Raw genomic sequence first — 21,748 nt, 5'->3', positions numbered from 1 at the left:
AATATACAATAAGTACATAAAGAGTGCCGTATGAATTAATTATAACATATATATATATATATTATCGAACCCACTAAGGTAAGTGACGGTAACTTAGTGCTAGTACGTCATTTCGTTAGTTTTGGTTCTGGCAAAAATAATAAGCAATTTAAATATTATTTACGTAAGCTGTATATTTTTGTATAAAATCTTTACCGTAACCACCGTAAGACTAGCCTAAGAATTTCTTAAGGTTGTAGAAAGACAAAGGTAAGCTATTCGAATAAAACATTGAATATTTGCTTTTTGTATTCTATAAAAAAACATTTTATTGAAAAAAAAAATAGATGGAAGCATAAAATTCTTTTAAAATTGCAATAAATCGATCCACGAAATAGTAGTCTTTTTATCTATCAAGTGCCCGCTATTACGTGTTACTACCGAATTAGGGAGATCTTAGATACTTTTTAATAAATTTTTATTGATATAATAAATATAAATTTATTAAAAAGTATTATTAGTATTAAAAGTATTAATTTTATATCTGTTCAAGAATATTTAGAGGATAAACATGTATGGAATTATTGTCTATTGAATGTAATGCAGGATAGTTGCCAGCTAATGTAATATATATTATACCATTGACTTTGAAAAGAGCCACTTTTGAGTTTCTTGCCGGCTCTTCTCAGCAGAACTGCCTTCCGAACCGATGGTAGCTTTTTGTTTATAATTTGAATTTGAAAGAAATATAATATAAACGAACATTTTATTGAAAATATGTAAAACATAATTTATTTATGTAAATTACAGAAAAATAAATTAAAATAACAAATATTAAAAGAATTATTATTGTTAATAAAATATTTGAGACTCGATCTTGGGATATATATCACTCTTTTATATCTTTAACTCATTTAGCTCAGTACGGTTCAGAGAGAGAGAATAAGGCAACTAAAGTTAAAAATACAATTGACTAAAAATTTTATATCTTCGGCTCTTTTAGCTCAGATTTAGAACTTAGTAAGGCGAAATAAAACGTGTGAAATTGAAATAATAGAATCCATTAGAGCCAATGATTTTCCTTTATACTTTACTGGCTTAGGACTGTCAACCTAAATAAATACATAAGCATAAACTTGTTTCTTTTTAGTTGCTTTTTAGTTGGCATATTTAAAAATCGTTGGTTATTTAAAGTTTTCCGTCGTTGCCTTAACTCATCACGAAAATTGATTCTTAAGAATAAATAGAATAAAATATTAAATTGAATATAGAATATAAATTATATAAATAAAAATATATAATTGAATATAAAAGATATATATAAAAAAGTAGAGATATAATTGAAACACATACGAGATAGAGTTATTAAATCTTTTACTAATATTTATATCTTTCTTGTCTTTAGCTCGCGAGTCATTCGTATCTATTTCGCGCCTCTATCGACTCTATTGAGTGTCTCGAACTCTCGAATGTGACATGGCGTCCATCAAGATATATTACGGCCTTCTATAAAACTGTTTTAATGACAGTGGTCTCACATTGCATTTTATTCCAGAGGCCGTAATAAATCGTACATTTGCATTGATGGTAATGCATGCAAGGAAACCACAGCGAATAAGCGATGGGTATGATACTAGAGTTTGATTGAATGATTGTAGAGCTTCGGCTTAGCAATCTGTAGATGGCGGTCGCCGATAGAGTTTTGCTGTAACTCAAAACTTATGGAAAGAATTAATGTTTTTCTTTGTTACAGGTACTTTGAGAAGCACCAAACCCATCCGTATCAGGTAAACTTAGTAATAGTAAACAGTAACTACTAATTTAATTACGAAACATACCTTGCTCTACTCGTATATAGAGTCGTATAGTTAATAAAACTACTCTATACGAATATAGGTTTTGTAATTATATTTTCGGCTAAACAGAGTTTATTTAGGTTTTATTAGTCTTCTATTGTTCGAAATTATTTATGTATGTCAAAGATTGTGTCATAACAAACAGAACTCTCAATATATGATGACTCTATGTATAGGTGAGATTTGAGATAAGTGAATGATGTCAATTATATTTTCGGCTAAACAGAGTTTATTTAGGTTTTATTAGTCTTCTATTGTTCGAAATTATTTATGTTTGTCAAAGATTGTGTCCTAACAAACAGAACTCACAATATATGATCACTATGTATAAGTGAGATTTGAGATAATTGAAAGAAGACTGGGTGACACCATTGAGGAACATAACAATTATATACTTTAGTACAAAGGAGAAGCCAAAGGCCTCTACAGAGTAGGATTCATGGTCAAAATAGAGCTCAGGAAGAAAATAATTGAATTCAAGGGTGTTTCAGAGAGAATAGCAGTACTTAATAGAAAGCTACTACCCCTCATACAATGACAAAAGGTAAAATACAGAAAAGAACTAACGAAACGAATAAATAAAATTCAAGACCTATAGAATAAGGAAATAGACAGCATGTACAGTAGTAAATCAATGAGAGAACTAAAACACACAGACAGACTATTATAAGCACTTTTGAATAGTTGAATGAACATATAAACAAAAAGCTACTACAGTTGCTCTTTTCAAAGTCAATGGTATAATTTATTACATTAGCTGACAGCTATCCTGCAAGACATTCAATAGACATTAATTCCACACATGTTTATCCTCTAAATATTCTTGAACAGTATACTGTTCAAGCAGCTACTATTAAGCTAAGCATAAGCTTTACTAAGCAAAACTTAAGAATTTTACCAACCGCCTGAACAGGCCAGATTTAGAGCAGGATACTCTATGACAGATTTCAATGCATTGCCTAAAACAAATCATAGAAAAGAGCCAAGCATTCGGGTACATATTATACTGGGCATTTGTCGATTATAATAAAGCTTTTGACTGCTTGGAACACCATCATATTTGGAGAGCCCTAAAAAACCAAGGGGTTGAACCTAAATACATAACGCTGATAAAAAAGTCTATTACAACAGTGCAGCGGCCGTCCAGCTCGAAACATGTGGAAAAAGTGTCCTAATCTGAAGAGGAGTGAGACAGGAGGATCCCCTGTCTCCTAAATTGTTCTCCACTGTTCTGGAAGAGGTGATGAGGAAACTACTTAACAGTAAGTGAGTAGAGTGAGAGTGAGTAACAAATGCATGGAAGCGATTTTGGGCACTTAAAGATATTTTGAGAAACAAGAAATACAAAATGGCTATTACTCCCTAACTTAAAAACTGCAAAACAAACTAAGAACTGCGGAGAGAAACATGGAAAGGAGCATTCATACACTAGTGTCATACATCAGGTGCTCATAGAGAAAAACAGAAGATGTGAGATTTGTAGTACGAAAAAGATTCAGTTTAGATTCGGTTTAGATTCAATCTCACAACATTTACTGTAAGGTTTAGACCTTACAGTAAATGTTGTTACTGCATGTTTGCTCCTTTTTTTTATTATTATCATTTCAACAATACATATAAAGTTAAACTGTGTCCTGCAAAACTGTTAGTAAGTTTGACTGCAGGATCTCGAGTCTCTTTACATATAATTAAAATTAATATTAAATTAAGAAGTATTTTCTATCAACTGTTAAAATTCAGCCGTTGACAAAAAATACTCCCTCCCTAGTTTAATTTTAAACCTCTAAGTCTGGTGTTGTTGGTGTTTCAATGTAAAAAGAACTGTTTTCTTGAATATCATTAAGTCTATGCTTGATTAAGAAATATATATTTTATAAAACATTATAATTAGTTGGTTTCATATCAAAGCTCCTAACAATTAAGGAGCCGTAAGTCCCTGACGGTACTTATAATTTAAGGTACTAAAAAAAGTACTTCTAGATACACTAAAAATGTAAAAAAAGATATGTGTTTATTTTTGCCTAACTTATCAAAATGAAATAGTTAAAACAAGGATTTTTTAAAAATATGTGTATCCTGGGGGGAATGAGTAAAGAAAACCTATATTTTTAGTTACTGAGTTTTTAAAATAAGAATATTATTTATATAAACATAATAAAAATAAATGTATTCTACAATGCAGAAATACAATTCAAAGAGAGCTGTTAATGACTACAGTGCTTCTGACACCCGCTACACACCACTTAGATCCCCCAATGGTAATGTTTCGGGGCATGGGCATAGTGGGCATGCAGGGCACACAGGCCACTCAGGTCATGGCCACCACCACTACAACCACATGGCGGAAGAAAGGGAATATGCACCAAGAAACGCTTATATTCAAAAAGGTTCTGAAAAGGAGAGAGATAGAGACTACAAATCCTGTAGAAATAAGTATACAGGTAATATAGCATTACTATTTTAATAAATTATTAATAAAATTAGAAATTACTTAAAATTCTTGAAGTTCTGGCTGCTATCATTTTATAAATCAAAGTATAATTTAGCAAATCTATAAATTCAAAAGGTTCAAGTATTCATTATGTTGTATTTACACTAAATGTTATGACCATGTGTATAAAAAGTTTAATTATATTAATTATGAATATTTCTGCTATTGGCCTATTTATATAAATCTATAGTATCATTTATTACTTAATTAAAACATAGCTTCCTCATTAAAAAACAAAAAAAAGAACCAAAACTTTAAATTATCTGTAGAATGAAGTATTAAAATAGTGCTAAACCTCATTGTAAAAGCTTTTCACAATATATATATATATATATATATTATGTTAATCTCATTAATGAAATAGTATTTCTAAGTTTCTTATCAAATATAATTCATGCTGAATTGATCCATAATTTGAATTATTTGTTAATTTTTTTTATTTCGGACAATAATTACACAAATTTTGAATAGATACCTAGATTTGTCTCCATTCAATGTTTTTTGCTAAATTTAATAAATAATGATACTTTACAGATGTCAGATCCCCAAAGGAGAAACGTAACAAAGACAGTGAGAGGGAGAAAAATAACCATGAAAGATGTGAATCGGAGAAAAAAAATAGGACTAGTGGCATGAACTGTGTGTCTATTAACAATAGAAGTAGTAAATATGATAAGAGAAGTGCACCCTCATCTAGTGTGCCGTCTGGCAGTGAATGGTCAGAACACATTAGTTCATCCGGCAAGAAGTATTATTATAATTGTATCAGTGAAGTGTCACAGTGGGAGAAACCCAGGGAGTGGGATACAAGACGAACCTCATCCAAAGATACTACATATACATCAAGAAATAGTAAGTTGCATTATTTATTTTACACTAGTGGGCCCGTGCAGAAAAAAATATTAATAAAGAAATTGAAAATGAAAGATTCAGTCAATTCAGTAAAACAGTTGTATAAAGTAACTGTTACGGCAATTAGAAAAATTGTCTAACTAAATACTTTAAGTTGACATAAGTTTTTTATTTATATATGAACCGATTGTAATAAAATAAACCCTATATGTTTTCGGAAGCTTTTCAGAATCCAATAGTGAAAACCGCATCTACCGGTTAAGCCGCTTCTGAGATTAGCGATAACAAACGCACAGACAAATAACAAAAATTTTAAAAATCATTGTTTTGGGTTCTATCATGTTAATAAAGGCAATAACATTTTTTTTTATATCTTCCAAGTACAGACACCGACCCTCTTACGATTTTATTATAAGTATAGAAGAAGATTATTAACATGGGACATTACAGATGTAACATTAAAGATATGGATATGAAAGGAAAGCTGTATCGGTTTTATTTATGGACAACAAAACAATTTGCATTATAATTTAGTTTCAGATTAGTTTACTTATGAATACTACATTTTAAAAAATTAATTCATATTTGTTTATCTTTTTCTAGCAACAAAAGTTTTTCGTACTTATTGCTACTTCCCGCTAGTTTATCGGCTCGGCTAAGTAAAATAAAAATTTTATGATAACAAGTCTCATTTAGAATGCCCATATCTGAAATTTTCCAAAAGTTTTATATTAGCTTTGGGTACAATTGTGGATAATATTTCAGGTAGCCCATAGTCTGTTCTAGTTATGTTAATGGAGCTCATTAACATCCCTGAAATATTTTGAACTACTCTTTTGAATTTATTTACACATTGAAACAAAGATTATAAAAATATTATGTGACTTTTATAAAGATTTCAACATACGAGGGGAGGTCCAAAAGTTCGTGGAATGGAGGGGATGGAGTGAGGATAGGGATATACTTATATATACACTGTATGTTGGGAAATGTGAAAAAAATCTTAATAAACGTTGATTTTCATTGATATGTACATATTGCTTTTAATAGTGATAGTATATATAACAATTTTGTGCTACATATGCACAAAACCAGCTCGATTATCGGGAATTTCGATTATCCGAATGACTAACGTCAACAATTACCTAGTTCGGTTAATCAAGTTTTTACTGCAGTTAAGAAATTGAGCTCAAATAATAATGTCGGTCCTCCATTTTAACTGAAGCCATTCTGGTTCGTTACCAGCTCTGCCAGATTTTCTCTCGTTGAAAAGTGAGATTTTTTAATATTTTAAGTAAAAAAGCGGGGGCGGTTTTTTTTTCGCCAAAATACTACAAAAAAATAATAATAATGAGGATTTAATTTATTAGTTATCAATTTATTTGAATTTTAAATAAAGCTTTTAAGGGTGATAGATACTCGTATCAATATAAAATGTTATTTAATGGAAAAATGTTACAATATTTAAACAATATTGTGGTTTATCATAATATGTAAGGTTTCCTATGGTGGAATTATTAGTATTAAAATCTCAAAGTAATAAAAAAAATTAAAACTATGCCTGTTTTGATCAGGATATTTAATTTTAAGGCAAAAAATTTGGATGTCCTGCCAAAATCTGTACATTTAGCAACGCTGTTGGTTACAGAGGTATACTATCGTATGCAGATGCAGTATAGGCAATAAATAAAATTCTTTTTAAGATCTTTATAACACTTCGTAAAATTAATTCGTAATTAACAAAGATTTTAGACATTCAATATTCTGCCATTTAAAATATTTAATACTTAACATTTACTAAAGGCCTTTAACATAACGTGAAAACTCTAACTCTAACTCTAACTCTAACTTATAAAACTGACAAAATAACGAAATATAAGTTTTCCTTATTCAGAATTTGTTCAGCACCAGTAATAATTGTAATAAAATGGCTGATATCTGGTGACCTGAATCTTAAAATAAGTCGTAAAATTTCCATTGAGAAATTGAAAATATAGTAGGTCCGTTCGTAGGCAGGTAGTAGCTTCGTTCGGCTTTTTGATAACAGTTACTATATGTGATCTGTTAAGTACACTATGATTTGAATACTATTAATTTCGATAATATTTTTTAATAAACACATATGTATATATAAAAAAAAGTTTTATTATATCATTATCGTTTATATATATAATAGTCTTCAAATTGTTTACGGTTGTCTGGTGTCGTGTTGCTTGCAAATTTACTTAGATGAACTAAGCGAGATGAATTGAGGTCTAAAATATAAATAGAAATTCATAAGATATTACGTTTACCAGCGCAGAGACACACAAAAAAAGGAATAGATGTTTATCAACAAACACTATGTACAATTTTTTGTTCCACAATAACAGAAAACGGTTATAGGCAGGCGCGTTGGTTACAATTTTACAGGTTACTGTTACTATTGACATTCGATTTACAAGGTCAATTTAATCATAGTTAATTTTGGCAAATTTTAAAAGAGTAAAAAATTTAAAAAGAAAAGATAAAGCAGGATGTCACGCTACCACCAACAAGTAGGTGCTCCCTAAAATACCTAGGACGTATTAAAATATTTTTTACATATACAGTATGAACCTCTACTAGTTGCACATAGCAGGGTAGAATGAGGGAACCTAGTAATGAATATACGAGTTAGTTTAATAGACAATTGTTTATATTAAACTAAAGGTAATAAACGTAAACCTGTAAACGTTTTCTGATATTAATTGGCTCTAAGGTTGAAAATATTCATGTGACATCATTATATACGCGCGTTGACCTGAAACGATCGTGTTAGTTCTGATCAGTGAGTGAGAAATGCTATGTTACCATAATTATTAGATGCACTCACAGTGAGGAAGAGTCGGGCGCTGAAGTTATTTAACACCACACTGGCTACGTCTGCTAGTAACATATCGAGTAATTCTAGAATAATTGGCGTTGACATTGTATTTGTGGTTTATTAAACAATAGAATAGAGACATATATTTTTTAATACTTAATTATTTTGTGATTTTCTTATAGGTAGGTAATACATTTTGTTTCATATATTTCTTTATTACGGTGCTGGACGATAATACTAGAGAATTTTTTTTTTAAAAATTGATTACTTATATAATTTTGTATTTTATTTGAATAGATTTTTTATTGAGCCTTGAGCCCTGAAAAAAAAATAATAGATAGTAAAGACATGTACCAATAAACTAAAAGGTTAAAAGTAAAGTCGGAAGTGCTTAGTAATAGAAGAATTATTTATTTTATAATACATTTTATGGCGTAGCGTTGTCCCTCCCTGACTTCAACTCTAGGGATACAGCTTGAAGCTAAGTTAAGTTTTATTTATTTTATAAGTGCACATTATGGGCAGACTTTCACCACTCTAAAATTATTAGCTTGAGATTGTGAATCTATAAAATATTTAATAGCGTATCGATACCCGCTTAAAATACAGAACTATTTATTTGTTAACCTTGTTTATTTATGGATTCGAATAACATTAACAGTTCCAAGACATATCATATCTATCTATCATATATAAAAATCGTCCAAGTGCAAGTCGAACGTGCACGAAGGGTTCCGTACCATTATTTAAAAATTAAAAATATTTATTGTATAAAAGCTCCCTCAAATATTCATTTTATTCCGTTTTTTTAGTATTTGTTCTTATAGAGGCAGAACAGAAATATATCAGATGATGTATTTCTTTCAGATGATTCAAAATTTCAACTGTCTTACCATTACCGTTAAACCGTTTCTTAGATTAGCGTGCACGTGACAAACAAACAAACAAAAAAACAAAATTTTTAAAAATCATTGTTTTGGATACTATTACATTGTGAAATGCCTCTAATAAGAATTCAAATATATCTTCCACGTATAGATACCGTTACAATTTTACTACAAGTATAGATATTGTTTGCCTTTTGATAAATATATCATACGAATCAGCCAATTTAGAGATTCAATCAAATATACAAATATTCACAATTTTTCTCTGTAAAATATACCGGCAATTACGTCATTTAAGACCACAAAATATTCTATATATAAAGTTGACCTTGTATTGATTTTATTAAAATACAACTAATTTTACGCTACTAATTACATTTTAAAATATTTTTCTTGTTAATAAGAATAAATAGAATGATTGTGCTTCACTTGTTTTTATAGTTTCGTCACTGTTGGACATAATTACATATATAAAAGGAGCCAAGTTTATTATTATATATAACTTAATTTCTTTATCTATGATTACTAAAATATATTGCAATTAAAACATCTAATATATTTTTTAACAGTTTGAACTAAGCTGTATTATTTATTTTATAAATTATATCAAATTTGTTATATTTATACTATTGTTTGATTTGGGCTCTATTACTGTTCCTAAACCCCCCTCAATTATTATTTTGTAAATATATTCAATGTACAAATGCGCCATTTTTACTTTCTTATTATATGTTTAGAAGATGTATAGAATATAGATTAATCTTAAACTGTTAAGATCTGAAACTATTGAGGTTACAGGGGTACAAGCTGTAAACGCGACAGTCTGTGGGTTCGATTCCCACTCAAGGAAATGAACTATTTAATATTTTCATTTCTTGGCTCAAACAAGGCAAACCGTGACATTGAGATCCACCACTCAACCACGCGATAACAAGAATTCGGCGGATAATGGGAAACAGAGTGTCTTAACACTGGATTCTCAGGTTCCCTCTACCACTAGGTAGGGAGAACCTGGGAACAGACTACTGTTATGTGCGAGATACACCGTAAAGCAAAAAAAAAAACTATTAAGGTTAAGTTTTAAAGTTTGTCTTGTTTATTAGTAATTAATTAATCGTAGGTTAAACAAGCAATGAAATATATTTAGTATTGGTATTCTACGAATATAATGCACAATATATTTTGATTTTAAAACTTCAAACAAAATTTAAATTATGTTGGTTACGAGATGCTATTAAGAATATTTCAAACTAAATAAAATTGTTGTATAAGTTTATTTGTTTTCAAATTTTGAAATACTTTGCTTATTTAACATGGATGTTCACAGATCGTGAAAAGAGATCGCGTTCAAGGTCGGGGCGCCGAGAGTCAGATAAGACAAATAAGCGTAGCACGTCGGATAGGTATTGGAGTGGCGGAAGAGAAGAAGATGGCCACGAGAGAACAAGGCCAAAGCATGCTCCCACACAACACGACGGCAAAGGTAATTATTTAACTAATATTAAATTGATTATGTTTAATTCAGATTTTTTTGCATTAACTAGTTAAGTCTGCATTTATATTGAAAATTTCTTATATGATAAACCTAACATTTGAATTTTTTGCAACTGTGTACTGTATATAAAATAGTTTTAATAAATGAATTCGATAGGGATTGATATGGAAGCAGGTTTTTATTTGCTACTAACGGCCCGCCCGTGGCGTCGCCTGCTTAAATTTCATTTAATAAACAGAATTGACTGACAGGCAAAGGTGTTGATGTCAATGAATAATTTAATATACTAGTTCAGAAACTACATTAAATGTTACATTATTAATTTGGGTAAGGATTTATAATATTCTTTGTAAAATAACTGTAATAATTGATCAATTTTTACTAAGACGCTATATTTATATATCTTAGAGATTAGATGGGTAGCTAGGCTTCCACGTCAGGTACTCCAGATCTTCATTTTTGTTATGTGCTTGGAAATTGTTTGTCATGTTGTTAAATTGTCCCCAAGGCAGTATATTTATATCTCTTATAGCTTAGACAGGCTGTTAACGTTCCACATCAGGTATCCTGGTTTTCCAAATAAAATATAGCCTAAATGTTGCCTATACTTAATAGCTATACAACCAAAAACTTTCATTCAAATCCGTCCAGTAGTTCCGGAGATTAGCTTGTATAAAAAGACAAATAGTCCATTTTTTTTGTAGATTTGGGGTCTATTACTGTTTCTAAACTTCCCTTAATGATTATTTTGTATATCTATTATTTTGTAAATATATTCAATATACAGACGCCCCAGTTTTACTTCTTTATTATATGTATAGATAGAGATGTGAAAAAATAATGTAAATTTAAGTGGGTAAGTTTGAATTGTGACAGGCTTAGGCTACTTAGCTAGCTAGGCTAGCTTAGGACGTTTTAAAGAAGACATTGGAAATATTGTCCAGGCGTATGAAATTGCCTGATGTAAAATCTATTTTCATTGAGTCATGCCATAGACTTGGTGCGAAGAAAGATTCGACCAAGCCTGTTATTGTTCGGTTTTCGAGTCTGCAAGTACGCTCCAGCGTTTGGAACGCAAAAACTACTTTGAAAGGCACTAAAATAACGATGACCGAATTTTTAACCAAATCGCGTCAAGAAGTGTTCACAGCAGCACGAAAACATTTCGGAATAAGAAACTGTCGGTCAGCTGATGGTAATACTTCTTTCAAGCAAATCCCGTGTCAAAATTTCCTCCTTGTCGCCTTAAAAAGATAATAGAACAAAATCCTCTTATGAAATTTTCCATGTCAACTTAGTCGGTTTATATGTAATATTTGTTTCTTAACCTTAATTTTGTTTGTTTACTGTCTTAAATTACTAAACTTAGTAGTTCATATTTGTCATTATGTCTTAAAAGTCATAAACTCGTAATAGACTTTTCACAGATAATTTAGTTATTTAGTTATTATGTTATGTCATATTAATTGTCTTTGTTCTTTTATGCTTTTATATCTTTTTTTTTTATTGTTTAATGTTGAGTGTAAGTTTTTCTAAAAGTTAACTTGTGCACGTGGATATTTTTTATAGTTTAGATATTTAATTCATATAAATTTATATTAAACTATTTTCTATGTGTGTGTTCTATGTTCTATTAACAAATAAAATAATAGATAATTATATATTTATTTATATATATGTATTTGTATATTTATGTAAATATGTATAGTTGTTTCTATATATAGTTTGTTTAGGTACTATAGATATTATGTTTTATGTTTATATGTAAGTATATATTTTATAATATATATATTTTGTTTCTTTATTTTTAATCTACACCGCAACTTTGCTTCTCATCCACTTCCATGGGTTGGCTGGAAGATATTTCTTATAGAGATAAGCCCGCCATTGTAAACTATTTTTCCAATTTTTATTATGTCTTTGTGTTCTTATTACTTGCAATAAAGAATATATATAAAAATACAATACTTATTGTGAGTTAAATGTTTTTATTTTTCATTACGTAATATGTAGTGTTGATAGTACGTATTTGGGTATTTGTGTGCATGTGATATATTTTCATGAGATGTAAGTTAATATATAATAACAATGCAGATGGGCAGTCCTTACAAGACATGGACATATCCCCGGACCGCAGCACGCCGCTGTCGGAGAACTCGTATGGCGCGCGGGAGGGCGCGGCCCGCGGCGACGGCAACGCGGTACCGCCCGTCGTCGTGCTTGACAACTCTAATCAGCCGGTAAATTAGCAATTAGTGTTTAGACACTGCTCCCCAAACATCGCACGTTGCGTGTTGCGTAGCGTTGCGTTCAGCGATGCGCTTTTTATAATTTTTTAAAGTATTTATTATCATGTAAGTTTTCATTTACATTTTTTCTCACATATTTTTTTACACAGATTTATTTTAAATTAGCTTGAACTATATTAAAATTTACTTGAGATATTATAATAATATTAAAGCTTGCTATGTTAACACAGTTTCTTCATCAAAATTTTGTATGAAAAGCCACCCACTGTACTTGTGGCTGGAATTAACTCAGAAGGCACTTAGAGGGTTTAATGTGTCACTGTAACTCGGCCGCATAACAGTCATAATAAGCGGAGTTTGTTGTACATAACAGAGTGGTTCGCTATTGGCGGCGGCGCTCCCGCGCATCGTGGGCACGCTGCCGATGCCGGTGATGTCGTCGTCTTCGGGGGCGGGGTCGGGCGCGGGTGTGGGGCCGGGTACGGCGGGTGTGGCGGACGTCAGCGGCGCGTCGCCCGCAAGCGGCGCCGGCACGCCGCACCGCGACGCCGGCCCGCCCACGCCCACGCACTCTGAGAGCGTGGACCCGCACGCGCCACCCATACATCTGGACAACGCGCTGCCCAGGAAGAGTGAGTGTGTTGCCGACACGTATCCTTGGTTATATACATAAGTGGTATCGTTTAATATAAATAAGGTCCAGATAGATAATCAAGATATAACTTTTTATTTTTTATAGACGTTTAAAATTTAACTTCTTTGGGTTGAATACTGTTATATATTTTGGCAAACTATTATGAATTCTTGGAGATAATCATTAAATATTTTTTCATTATTGTGTTAAAACATTTATATCCAACGTTGAGCTTTATTTTAATTACTAAAACGAGTTATTTACAAGAATCTCGTTTAAATTAAAAAAAATGTATAGTACAAAATATCATTAATATTCAAATAAAAATTGTGGTAATATTACGATATATTTCAGTGGAATGCCTCGGGAGCTACTCGTCGGTAGTGGGCGGGTCGCTGCAGCACGCGCCGCCGATGTTGACGCCCTCGCTAGTGAACTACGTGCGCGCGGACCTCACCGCGCACGTCAACGGGTGGCCCGCTGATATATTGGAGAAGCAGGTGTGTGACAACATTGATAGAAGTTTGACCCAAAACGCACTTTAAAATTTTTAAGAGATAACTTATTATGAGGGTAAACCGCTTCGTTAGGTAACGCGTGGTTACGGCGCCAGCCTGTCTGGCTTCCCTCTCTCTCACTCAGTGTATAGTGTGCGATAGAAAAATGATGATTTCTGTCATCATGCTTACCCTTTTGAGGGGAGCATGGGGACCGGCATTTGGGTGTAGCTCTCCGTGGTATGAAGCGGCATTACAATAGGTGCGTCATTGGGTGAGCCCTTATGGCTTAGTGCTTGGGTTGCTTCCCTGAGGCAGTAGTAGCTGAGGAATGGGGAGTCGGGGGATGAACCCTCGCCTGGGCGCTCAGCCCAGCCAGGTAAGACCCTCGTTTTCCGGGGGAGGCTCAGCTTAGGCAACCAGCGACCTAGGCGATAGGTCAGGAGTCGGAATTTGTAAAGGGTAGGAGATTTTAAAAGCGCAAGTTTAGTGCGCAGTGGCAGGTGCGAGCCAAGTAGCGGTCGCAGCAGGAACAATACTGCCTTGGCAGAACTGGCAGTTTGACGAATTTGTCCTGTCATGGTCAACCTTGACTCGCAGATATTTGGCTCGTGGGTTCCAGGGGATTTGCTAGCCTTGCAGGCTTAGCGGAGGAGGCAGCTTGAGGTGGGCTCCGAAAGTGATGGCCTAAGTCTTTTTCACATTGATTCCACTCCGCCAGCCAGTTCGGCAGAGGGTATACACTCTCAAGCTGAAGCACCTGCCGTGTAGGAATGCGGCCATGATGAGCAATAGATATATACTGTTGTGAGCATATAATCTAAATGCTAATTGTTACTTTTATAGGATTAAATAATAACACTAATAATGTACGTACACCACCTATCCGGTTATATTTTCAATCCATCCAGGAACCTATTCAAATGTACACACAGAATACTCTCCAAATGGATACAGCCACTTTGGACAAGAGTGACAATCATACGATTAATCAATTAATTTCTTTTGCGCAGGCCAACAAGTTCACAGAGGAGGCGTACCAGCTAGGCTGCCTGCAGTGCACGCGGGTGTCCGCCGAACTGAAGTGTTCGCGCTCCGTCGTGCGCCACACAGAGATACAGGCGACGCTACAGGAGCAGAAGTATATTTTTATATTATTATTATTTATTTAGGTTTTACGGTGTTAAGTTTTTTTGAGACAGTGTGTGTAAAGTGACGGAACTAAACGCCGTGGATTGTTTAGTAAAACAAGGACTTGAAATAGAATCTAACTTACAACCATCACGTTTACAGTCAGATGCTATCCCACTAACACGACTCTGATGTAATATAGAATTTCCCACCTTTTGGTCGGTTTTGCAATATTTAACCCATATGATATAAAAACTATATTTTATATTTCTTTCTTTCTTTCTCTTTATATATCAGTCCTTCTTGTTTACTATGCGAAAGATTTTATTTTTTAATGGCCGACATTTTATGCTGTTGCGAATATGCAAAATATTTAGTTAAAAGTTTTAATAATCATATTGTATAATTTAACACGTTGACGGACAGTAGGAACAAGCGAAGTTCGAAAATTGACACTATATGTTTTGAAAGAAAAAAAAAGAAAAAGATGTTTTCAAAATAAAAGTAAGTGCACATTTGTGCTGCTATAGCCGTAGTGTCTAAAAACGACCGTTTCGTTTTGGACGGCTATAGCAGTCATGCCACATTGTGAACTTCGCTTTGACGGCTATAGCCGCAATTGTCCGTCAACGTGTTAATATGTGACTGTTACCTTTTAATTCATAGTTTTCTCTGTTTATGAAAATAAATTCTATTCGTTCCATATATTTATAATATAAATGTTATAATTTATATAGAAAAAATAGAATATAGCTGTTAAGTTAATTTGATTATTCTATTATCTGTATACATATGTTTTATAAGTATACATTATCTTCATTATTGTCAGAAATAAGACATTAGATGATTGTGTGTTATGAAAACTTGGGGACATACTTTCTTCTAGGTATATTAGCCACTAGCGACTCAAAAGCGATTTTGTCCGTTTAAGTTTATTATTTAAAAAAAAGCCATCCTGTGTATCCTGCACACAACAACATTCATTTTCATTAGCTTTTACATTTTAATATTAATTAGTATGATTCATATAAATCTAGACTTAAACTCACAACCATTTTGTGCCGTACAAAATTATAAAATAAAACTATTTTCTATAACTTATATTTAAAAGTAAAATATTAATGTTAAAAAAAATCTAACGTTTTATAAATGTAACTCATTCATACTCTGTTTGCAAATGATTGTTTTTTTTTTTAATATATGATGCTGGTGATGCGAATAGGCTTATTATTAAGCAATTACTGATTTTTTAAATTAATACGGTTCCTTAATGTTTGAACTTAATAAAAATTGTATTGCTAAAGCGATTTTAAGGTTTAAAGATAGTTACGGGAAAAGTTCTCCATTTCCTTAGTAAATACATTCCATGTAAATGTTGATGATATTTTTTAAATATAAAAGTGTGTATAATTATTTTTAAAGGTGCTTAATGGGATATATGTCTATAACTGGTATGTGTCTATGTATTGCAGGATAATGTACCTGCGGCAACAGATATCGCGGCTAGAGGAGCTGAAGTCGCAGAACTCGTTCATGTCGGAGGACTAGGGTCTGCGGTGGGGGGCACGCCCGCCCGCCGCGCCCCCCACCCGCCCCGCCGCGCCCACCAGGCCCCTCGGCCAGCTGGGCCTCCCGCCCCCATCGCCCCTGTCGCCGCGAGACCCCCGTGCGACCAAACATTCATTCCGATGACTGCGATCATAGCGTGTGTTGTGTGATTCCATGTTCAATTGTATGCGGTCGACTATAAGGGTACAGTGTTTTTAACGTATTTTATTATTTTAAACAATTAAATTATTGAAAATGTAACGATTATTTCCTACGATAGAAATATTTTATTTCTATGATTTTATTTAATTATTTTTAATTATAATTACAAAATGTTCGTGCCGCTCGCGTTTAAGATTTTTTTATTTCTGACCAATCAATGTATATTATATTATGTAACTTTGTAAAAACCAAGTATTTTTTAATAATTCTAGTTAAGTAACCAGGACTTGGTATATTTTGTTAGTTGATTTTTATTAAAAAAATCATATAAGAAATAAGCGCCGTGTCACACCTAGCTACGAGCAATATCAGATCCGGACAATGACGCCGGTGTCAGAGTTGACTAAACTGACGTCGAACAAAACATATTTTTTAATAAATATTCCAGATATCATATTATGCGGAATTGATTATGCGAAATCGCGTTTCGGTGTTTCGTCGACAATGTTTCGGTTACAATATATTAGTTTATTTGTTATATTTGCAAGCGACGATTCTTGCACAATAATAGGCCCCGATCACTACACATTCAAAAGTATAGGACAGGTAGTGCGTCGTACGACAGCGTGTGTTATAATGTTACACTAGACAATAGCGACTAATTCCTACTAAAATAAACACGAACACCAAATGCTATTCCTTAATGTGATATTTAAATAATAGTGAAATATCAAATATTTCAAGTCGTGTTGTCGTTATATCATCTCAAACGATTTTAGTCATAATTTCATATATATACGGAACATATTCTACTTATTACATACTCATGGAAACACAAGCGACTTGGAATGTTTTGTATTTACAAATCTTTTTATAATTATAAAAGCTCCTAGTCCCAATACTTATCCGCCATCCCTCGAAAAATCGGCTGATCACAAATATATTATTGAAGATGAATCACTAGACAGCAGGATACAACGGAACTGGACAAGTGCCACCAGTTTCAATTGGTCCCTTATAATCCATATACACGCCGCGATCATTTCAATAATTGATAATTACATAATACCAATGACAATGTATATAAGCAAATAACAATTAAAATAAATGTATTTAATTATATTTATAATTAATTTAAATTTGTATGTCAATTTGCCGTAAGTCATGCGAGAGACACGTAGCCACTGCCGACAGTAGCTAGATGTGATAGGTTCGATGCGACGGTCGCGACTAATTATAGCAGTAGGTAGGTAAAACGTCTCCGGTCTTAGGTGTGTATAATTTTTTTACGATATATATATATATATATATATATATATATATATATATATATATATATATATATATATAATAAAAAAAAACGATTGTACTGCAAAAATAACACCAATCCACGTATAATATAATGCGGCAACACAAATACGAAGTTAGTCCTGTGTTGGTGTATGTTGGTGTGTGCTGTAAATAGGTCTGTCTGGAGGTGTCACAGGCGCGCACTGTGACCGCAATCTGCAACATTGTTTTCTGATATTGTTCGAAATACAAAGTTTTAACCAGTTAAATAAATCACTTTTAAATAATGCTATTAATAAATCAATTGCCTCTCCCGAAATCTCATTGTATTCAGATGTATAAACATTACTAGTTTTTAACAGCGGTTTTAGATATTTTTAAATTATACCTAAGTGTTAGTAACTAAGTAGCAATTTTGATTTGTTGTTTTTTATTGTATTAATAAACTGTCGTTATATGAACGTTCACTACGCAGTTAGAGAAGATTTTACTTTTTAACTCCATATTTTTTTATTCATTGATTTCACGGATTTTATAAATTTTAATTTGTATTATAAGTTTTAATAATTATTCATTCATTGATTTCACGGATTTTATAAATTTTAATTTGTATTATAAGTTTTAATAATTATTCATTCATTGATTTCACGGATTTTACAAATTTTAATTTGTATTATAAGTTTTAATAATTATTCATTCATTGATTTCACGGATTTTACAAATTTTAATTTGTATTATAAGTTTTAATAATTATTCCTTCATTGATTTCACGGATTTCATAAATTTTAATATGTATTATAAGTTTTAATAATTATTAATTCATTGATTTTACGGATTTTATAAATTTTAATATGTATTATAAGTTTTAATAATTATTCATTCTCTAGCTGCCACTTGTTTATTATTTGTGTAAATGTGTTAGAATTATTAAATTTATATAACTTTATTATGTTTCCTTTTATTTCATTGCTTAATAATCTTAGATAACGTTAACATTAACTGTTACGTTAAAAGGGTTTTATCGGAATTCATATTCGGGGCATTATCATATCTTCTTAAGAAGAAGAAGAAGATCTTCCATTATTTAAAATATGCAAATTCTTAAATAATGGAAGCTCTGAGATCTTTGTATAGACTTATGTCAATTATACTTAACATAATTTTATTATTACCTACATCTATTTTTATCTATATTTTATCTATATCTACATTAGCATGTAACCAAACTTCCAAAATGAGAAAAAAAAAAGGAACAATAAATTCAGGTGAACGATACCGGCTTATTTTTTCGTTTATAAAATTTTACACCAGTTATATAGTTAAATTACAAGAGCTAGTTTGACCAATTCAGAGTATGCAGGTGCAAATATTTAGCTAGCATTCCGTGGAAGTCGCCCACGATTAAAATCTTGATGTATTAGTAATACCTCCGTAGTTTCGACTGCAAAAAGTAAAGTTCCGTGACCCGTTACTGTTTGTATTTTGGACAATTCCCTCTTAGAGCTCGCCTACATTCTGTCCTGGCTGTGCTTTGCCCGTCAGTCACTTAATAAAAATACAAATGAAATACTAAAGTGGTAAATAAATAACATTTATTACATCTAATCTGTCATTTGAGTGAGCAGCGCCGTGCCGCGTATAATCCAGAAGTCTGAATGCGCGTTGGAAGGCAACAGCACGGGCAACACAAAATTAGTACTGTGCCCCGTGGTGGAGAGGACGCCGGCGCGCTCCGACGTCTTGTACAGCGGTGCCTCGTAGCGCGGGTCCGGCTTGGGCAGCGCCAGCACCGGCTCGAACCACACCACGGGGAGGGGTGGATTCATTTCTCCTTAAAATTATATACATATACAGTACAATCGAGTGTACACTGCAATACCGGCCCCCCTCCCCCCTCCCCTCTGCCTACCTACTTTGCTGTTTGCGTGATACAGTTCTAAGTCTATTATTATTCATGTTGTAAGTCTATTATTATTTTTTATACAATGCAGTACAAGTTGCATCGCATTCATTTGGAAATGAAAAGAATTGAAAATAACGTTTCTTTGTGTAACTGCGTAAATCGAAACATCATGCTAATGATTTGCCTGACCTCTGGATTTAATGACAATGTTATCTATTGATTCATTTTAATAATAACAGTAATTCCTCTAGTTCAGTGTATAATTATTGCAGCAACTAGTATTTCTAAAGCCATACAAAACACCCTTATTTTATAGGGATATAAGAATGTATTACTATTTATCTACAAATAAACTTTTATGAGATTTAATAAAACAATAATTGTTCTTACAGAGATCATTTGTCGGCTAAAAAAGCTGATATTCAGATTTTTAAGCTGTTATGTGTATTACAAAGTTAGTCCTATTTTCACCTGGCAAAGCATCAACGAGTAAATTCTTCTCCTGATCCCAGCGTCCTGCGTCTATGAATAGACCGTGTATATTGATACCGTCCTCGGGCTTCTCCAGAACACCGAACACATTGGCATCGTCTTCCTGTGGCATCAAATGACAACGGTAAAAAGAATCTCTCTATCTCTTAATAGAGCAAATAATCAGAATATGATGTCTGTTTAATGCAAATGCGAAATTAAAATACAGAAACACAATGATTTTCAGTGTCGATATAGATATTTGTGAAGTTTTATTTCTAAATTTGAAATTCACATTTAAGAAATTTCTAAAAAATATTTTTTTTTAATACTTTTGTTTGAAATAGGCATGAGCTCCAAATCACAAGAATACCTTAGTCTTCTTTTTGTTGTATTTAAACACGTCCTCTTGCGACAAAAACAATTTCAGCGGGTGGAAGTCGAACTGTAAGGCGTCGATGGGCACATGGTAGCGGCGCGCGTACGCCTGCAGCGCGCCCGTCAGCAGGCCCTGCGGGAAGAACAGCCCCGACACCCAGCTGCTCGGCTGCGAACCCTCTACCAGCCATTTCTGTTAACATTTTCATTTTATTTATTCACTTTTTATTTGACTAGATACTGCAAATTTACTTGCTGGCGAAATCTACTCTCAAGTGTGTTATAGAATATTTATTTATAGACGACGGCGGCGACCATAACCTATTATTGACGAGCAAATAAGTAATACTAATTACATACATACAATATAAATTAGCTGGCTCAAAATTAAAATGCTGCTAAAATTTTACTTTGTTTTTCAAATTCACGCTATTTTCACTATAACAGAATAGGCAGAGTGAATCCAAATTTATTAGAAATAATTTAAATATAATCTTTTTCTAAAACGAGCACATGTTGAATATATCTATATATTTTATATAATCTGCTATAGTTAATTTGCTAAATGGCTACGTAAACATTTCGAACAAATTTTATATCGACAGCCATTTCGTAGATCAGAGATTATTGTAATACATTACAACATGAACACACAAAGAAAGAAAGCCTAGACATAGTTATTATTATTTTCATATGTTCAGAATTCTTCTTAATTCATTATTCTCAATTCTTTTCTGAGCGGTGACAAAAGTGTATTTGTATAACAAAAAAATATTACATTGGAAAGACTGTACTCTTCTGTACCTTTTTTAAAACGGGCAAATATTATCGCTTAACTATTTTCTCACGTAAAACATCTTCTTAACCGACTTTTGTAAAAGGAGGACATTATCATGAATTTGACTGTATTTTTTCTAGTTCGCTACCTCAGAACTTTTGACTGGTTTAACCGATTTTGATTATTCTTTTTTTGGGAACGATACACATTTCAAGAGCAGTTTAATGAGAGTTTGGTTAGGTTCTAATTATGGAACGGGTGAACTCTGTTTCTTTTTTGTTAAAAATTATTTAAACCTAACT

At 32.5% G+C, this 21,748-nt stretch overlaps 2 protein-coding genes across 2 annotated transcripts in view; one reads left to right on the top strand and one right to left on the bottom strand.

Moving 5' to 3' along the window:
* The first annotated feature begins 1,420 nt into the window (after window positions 1-1,420).
* Window positions 1,421-17,928, top strand: wcy (WW domain-containing adapter protein with coiled-coil wacky). Its single transcript, XM_085206415.1, has 10 exons — window positions 1,421-1,604; window positions 1,733-1,766; window positions 4,018-4,276; window positions 4,861-5,178; window positions 10,238-10,393; window positions 12,500-12,645; window positions 13,028-13,286; window positions 13,643-13,788; window positions 14,799-14,926; window positions 16,389-17,928. Exons 1-10 carry the CDS (start codon window positions 1,564-1,566, stop codon window positions 16,462-16,464), a joined length of 1,563 nt encoding a protein of 520 aa, XP_085062541.1. The 5' UTR covers window positions 1,421-1,563; the 3' UTR covers window positions 16,465-17,928.
* Window positions 17,929-19,486: 1,558 nt separating this feature from the next.
* Dhc16F (Dynein heavy chain at 16F) overlaps window positions 19,487-21,748 on the bottom strand; it is a 40,558-nt gene continuing 38,296 nt past the window's right edge. Inside the window, exons 66-68 of the mRNA XM_085206646.1 lie at window positions 20,664-20,861; window positions 20,291-20,414; window positions 19,487-19,747 (exon numbers count right to left, since the gene is read on the bottom strand). Coding sequence (XP_085062772.1) covers window positions 19,518-19,747; window positions 20,291-20,414; window positions 20,664-20,861 — 552 coding nt within the window. The 3' untranslated portion in view covers window positions 19,487-19,517. The remainder of the gene's footprint in view (window positions 19,748-20,290; window positions 20,415-20,663; window positions 20,862-21,748) is intronic.

The sequence above is a fragment of the Heliconius melpomene genome, chromosome 21 (assembly GCF_056956725.1).
Source record: "Heliconius melpomene rosina isolate 202511_hmr_F chromosome 21, ASM5695672v1, whole genome shotgun sequence".
NCBI lineage: Eukaryota > Metazoa > Arthropoda > Insecta > Lepidoptera > Nymphalidae > Heliconius > Heliconius melpomene.
Note: the sequence above shows the minus strand (reverse complement) of the source record. Positions and strands in the feature narration are given on the sequence as shown.

What these genes read in the sequence shown, in the direction of transcription:
- wcy (XM_085206415.1), top strand. Translation starts at nt 1,564, where the DNA reads ATGGTAATGCATGCAAGGAAACCACAGCGAATAAGCGATGG. An exon ending in CACACAACACGACGGCAAAG is followed by an intron (nt 10,394 to 12,499) that starts GTAATTATTTAA and finishes ATAACAATGCAG; the next exon opens with ATGGGCAGTCCTTACAAGAC. An exon ending in CTGATATATTGGAGAAGCAG is followed by an intron (nt 13,789 to 14,798) that starts GTGTGTGACAAC and finishes TCTTTTGCGCAG; the next exon opens with GCCAACAAGTTCACAGAGGA.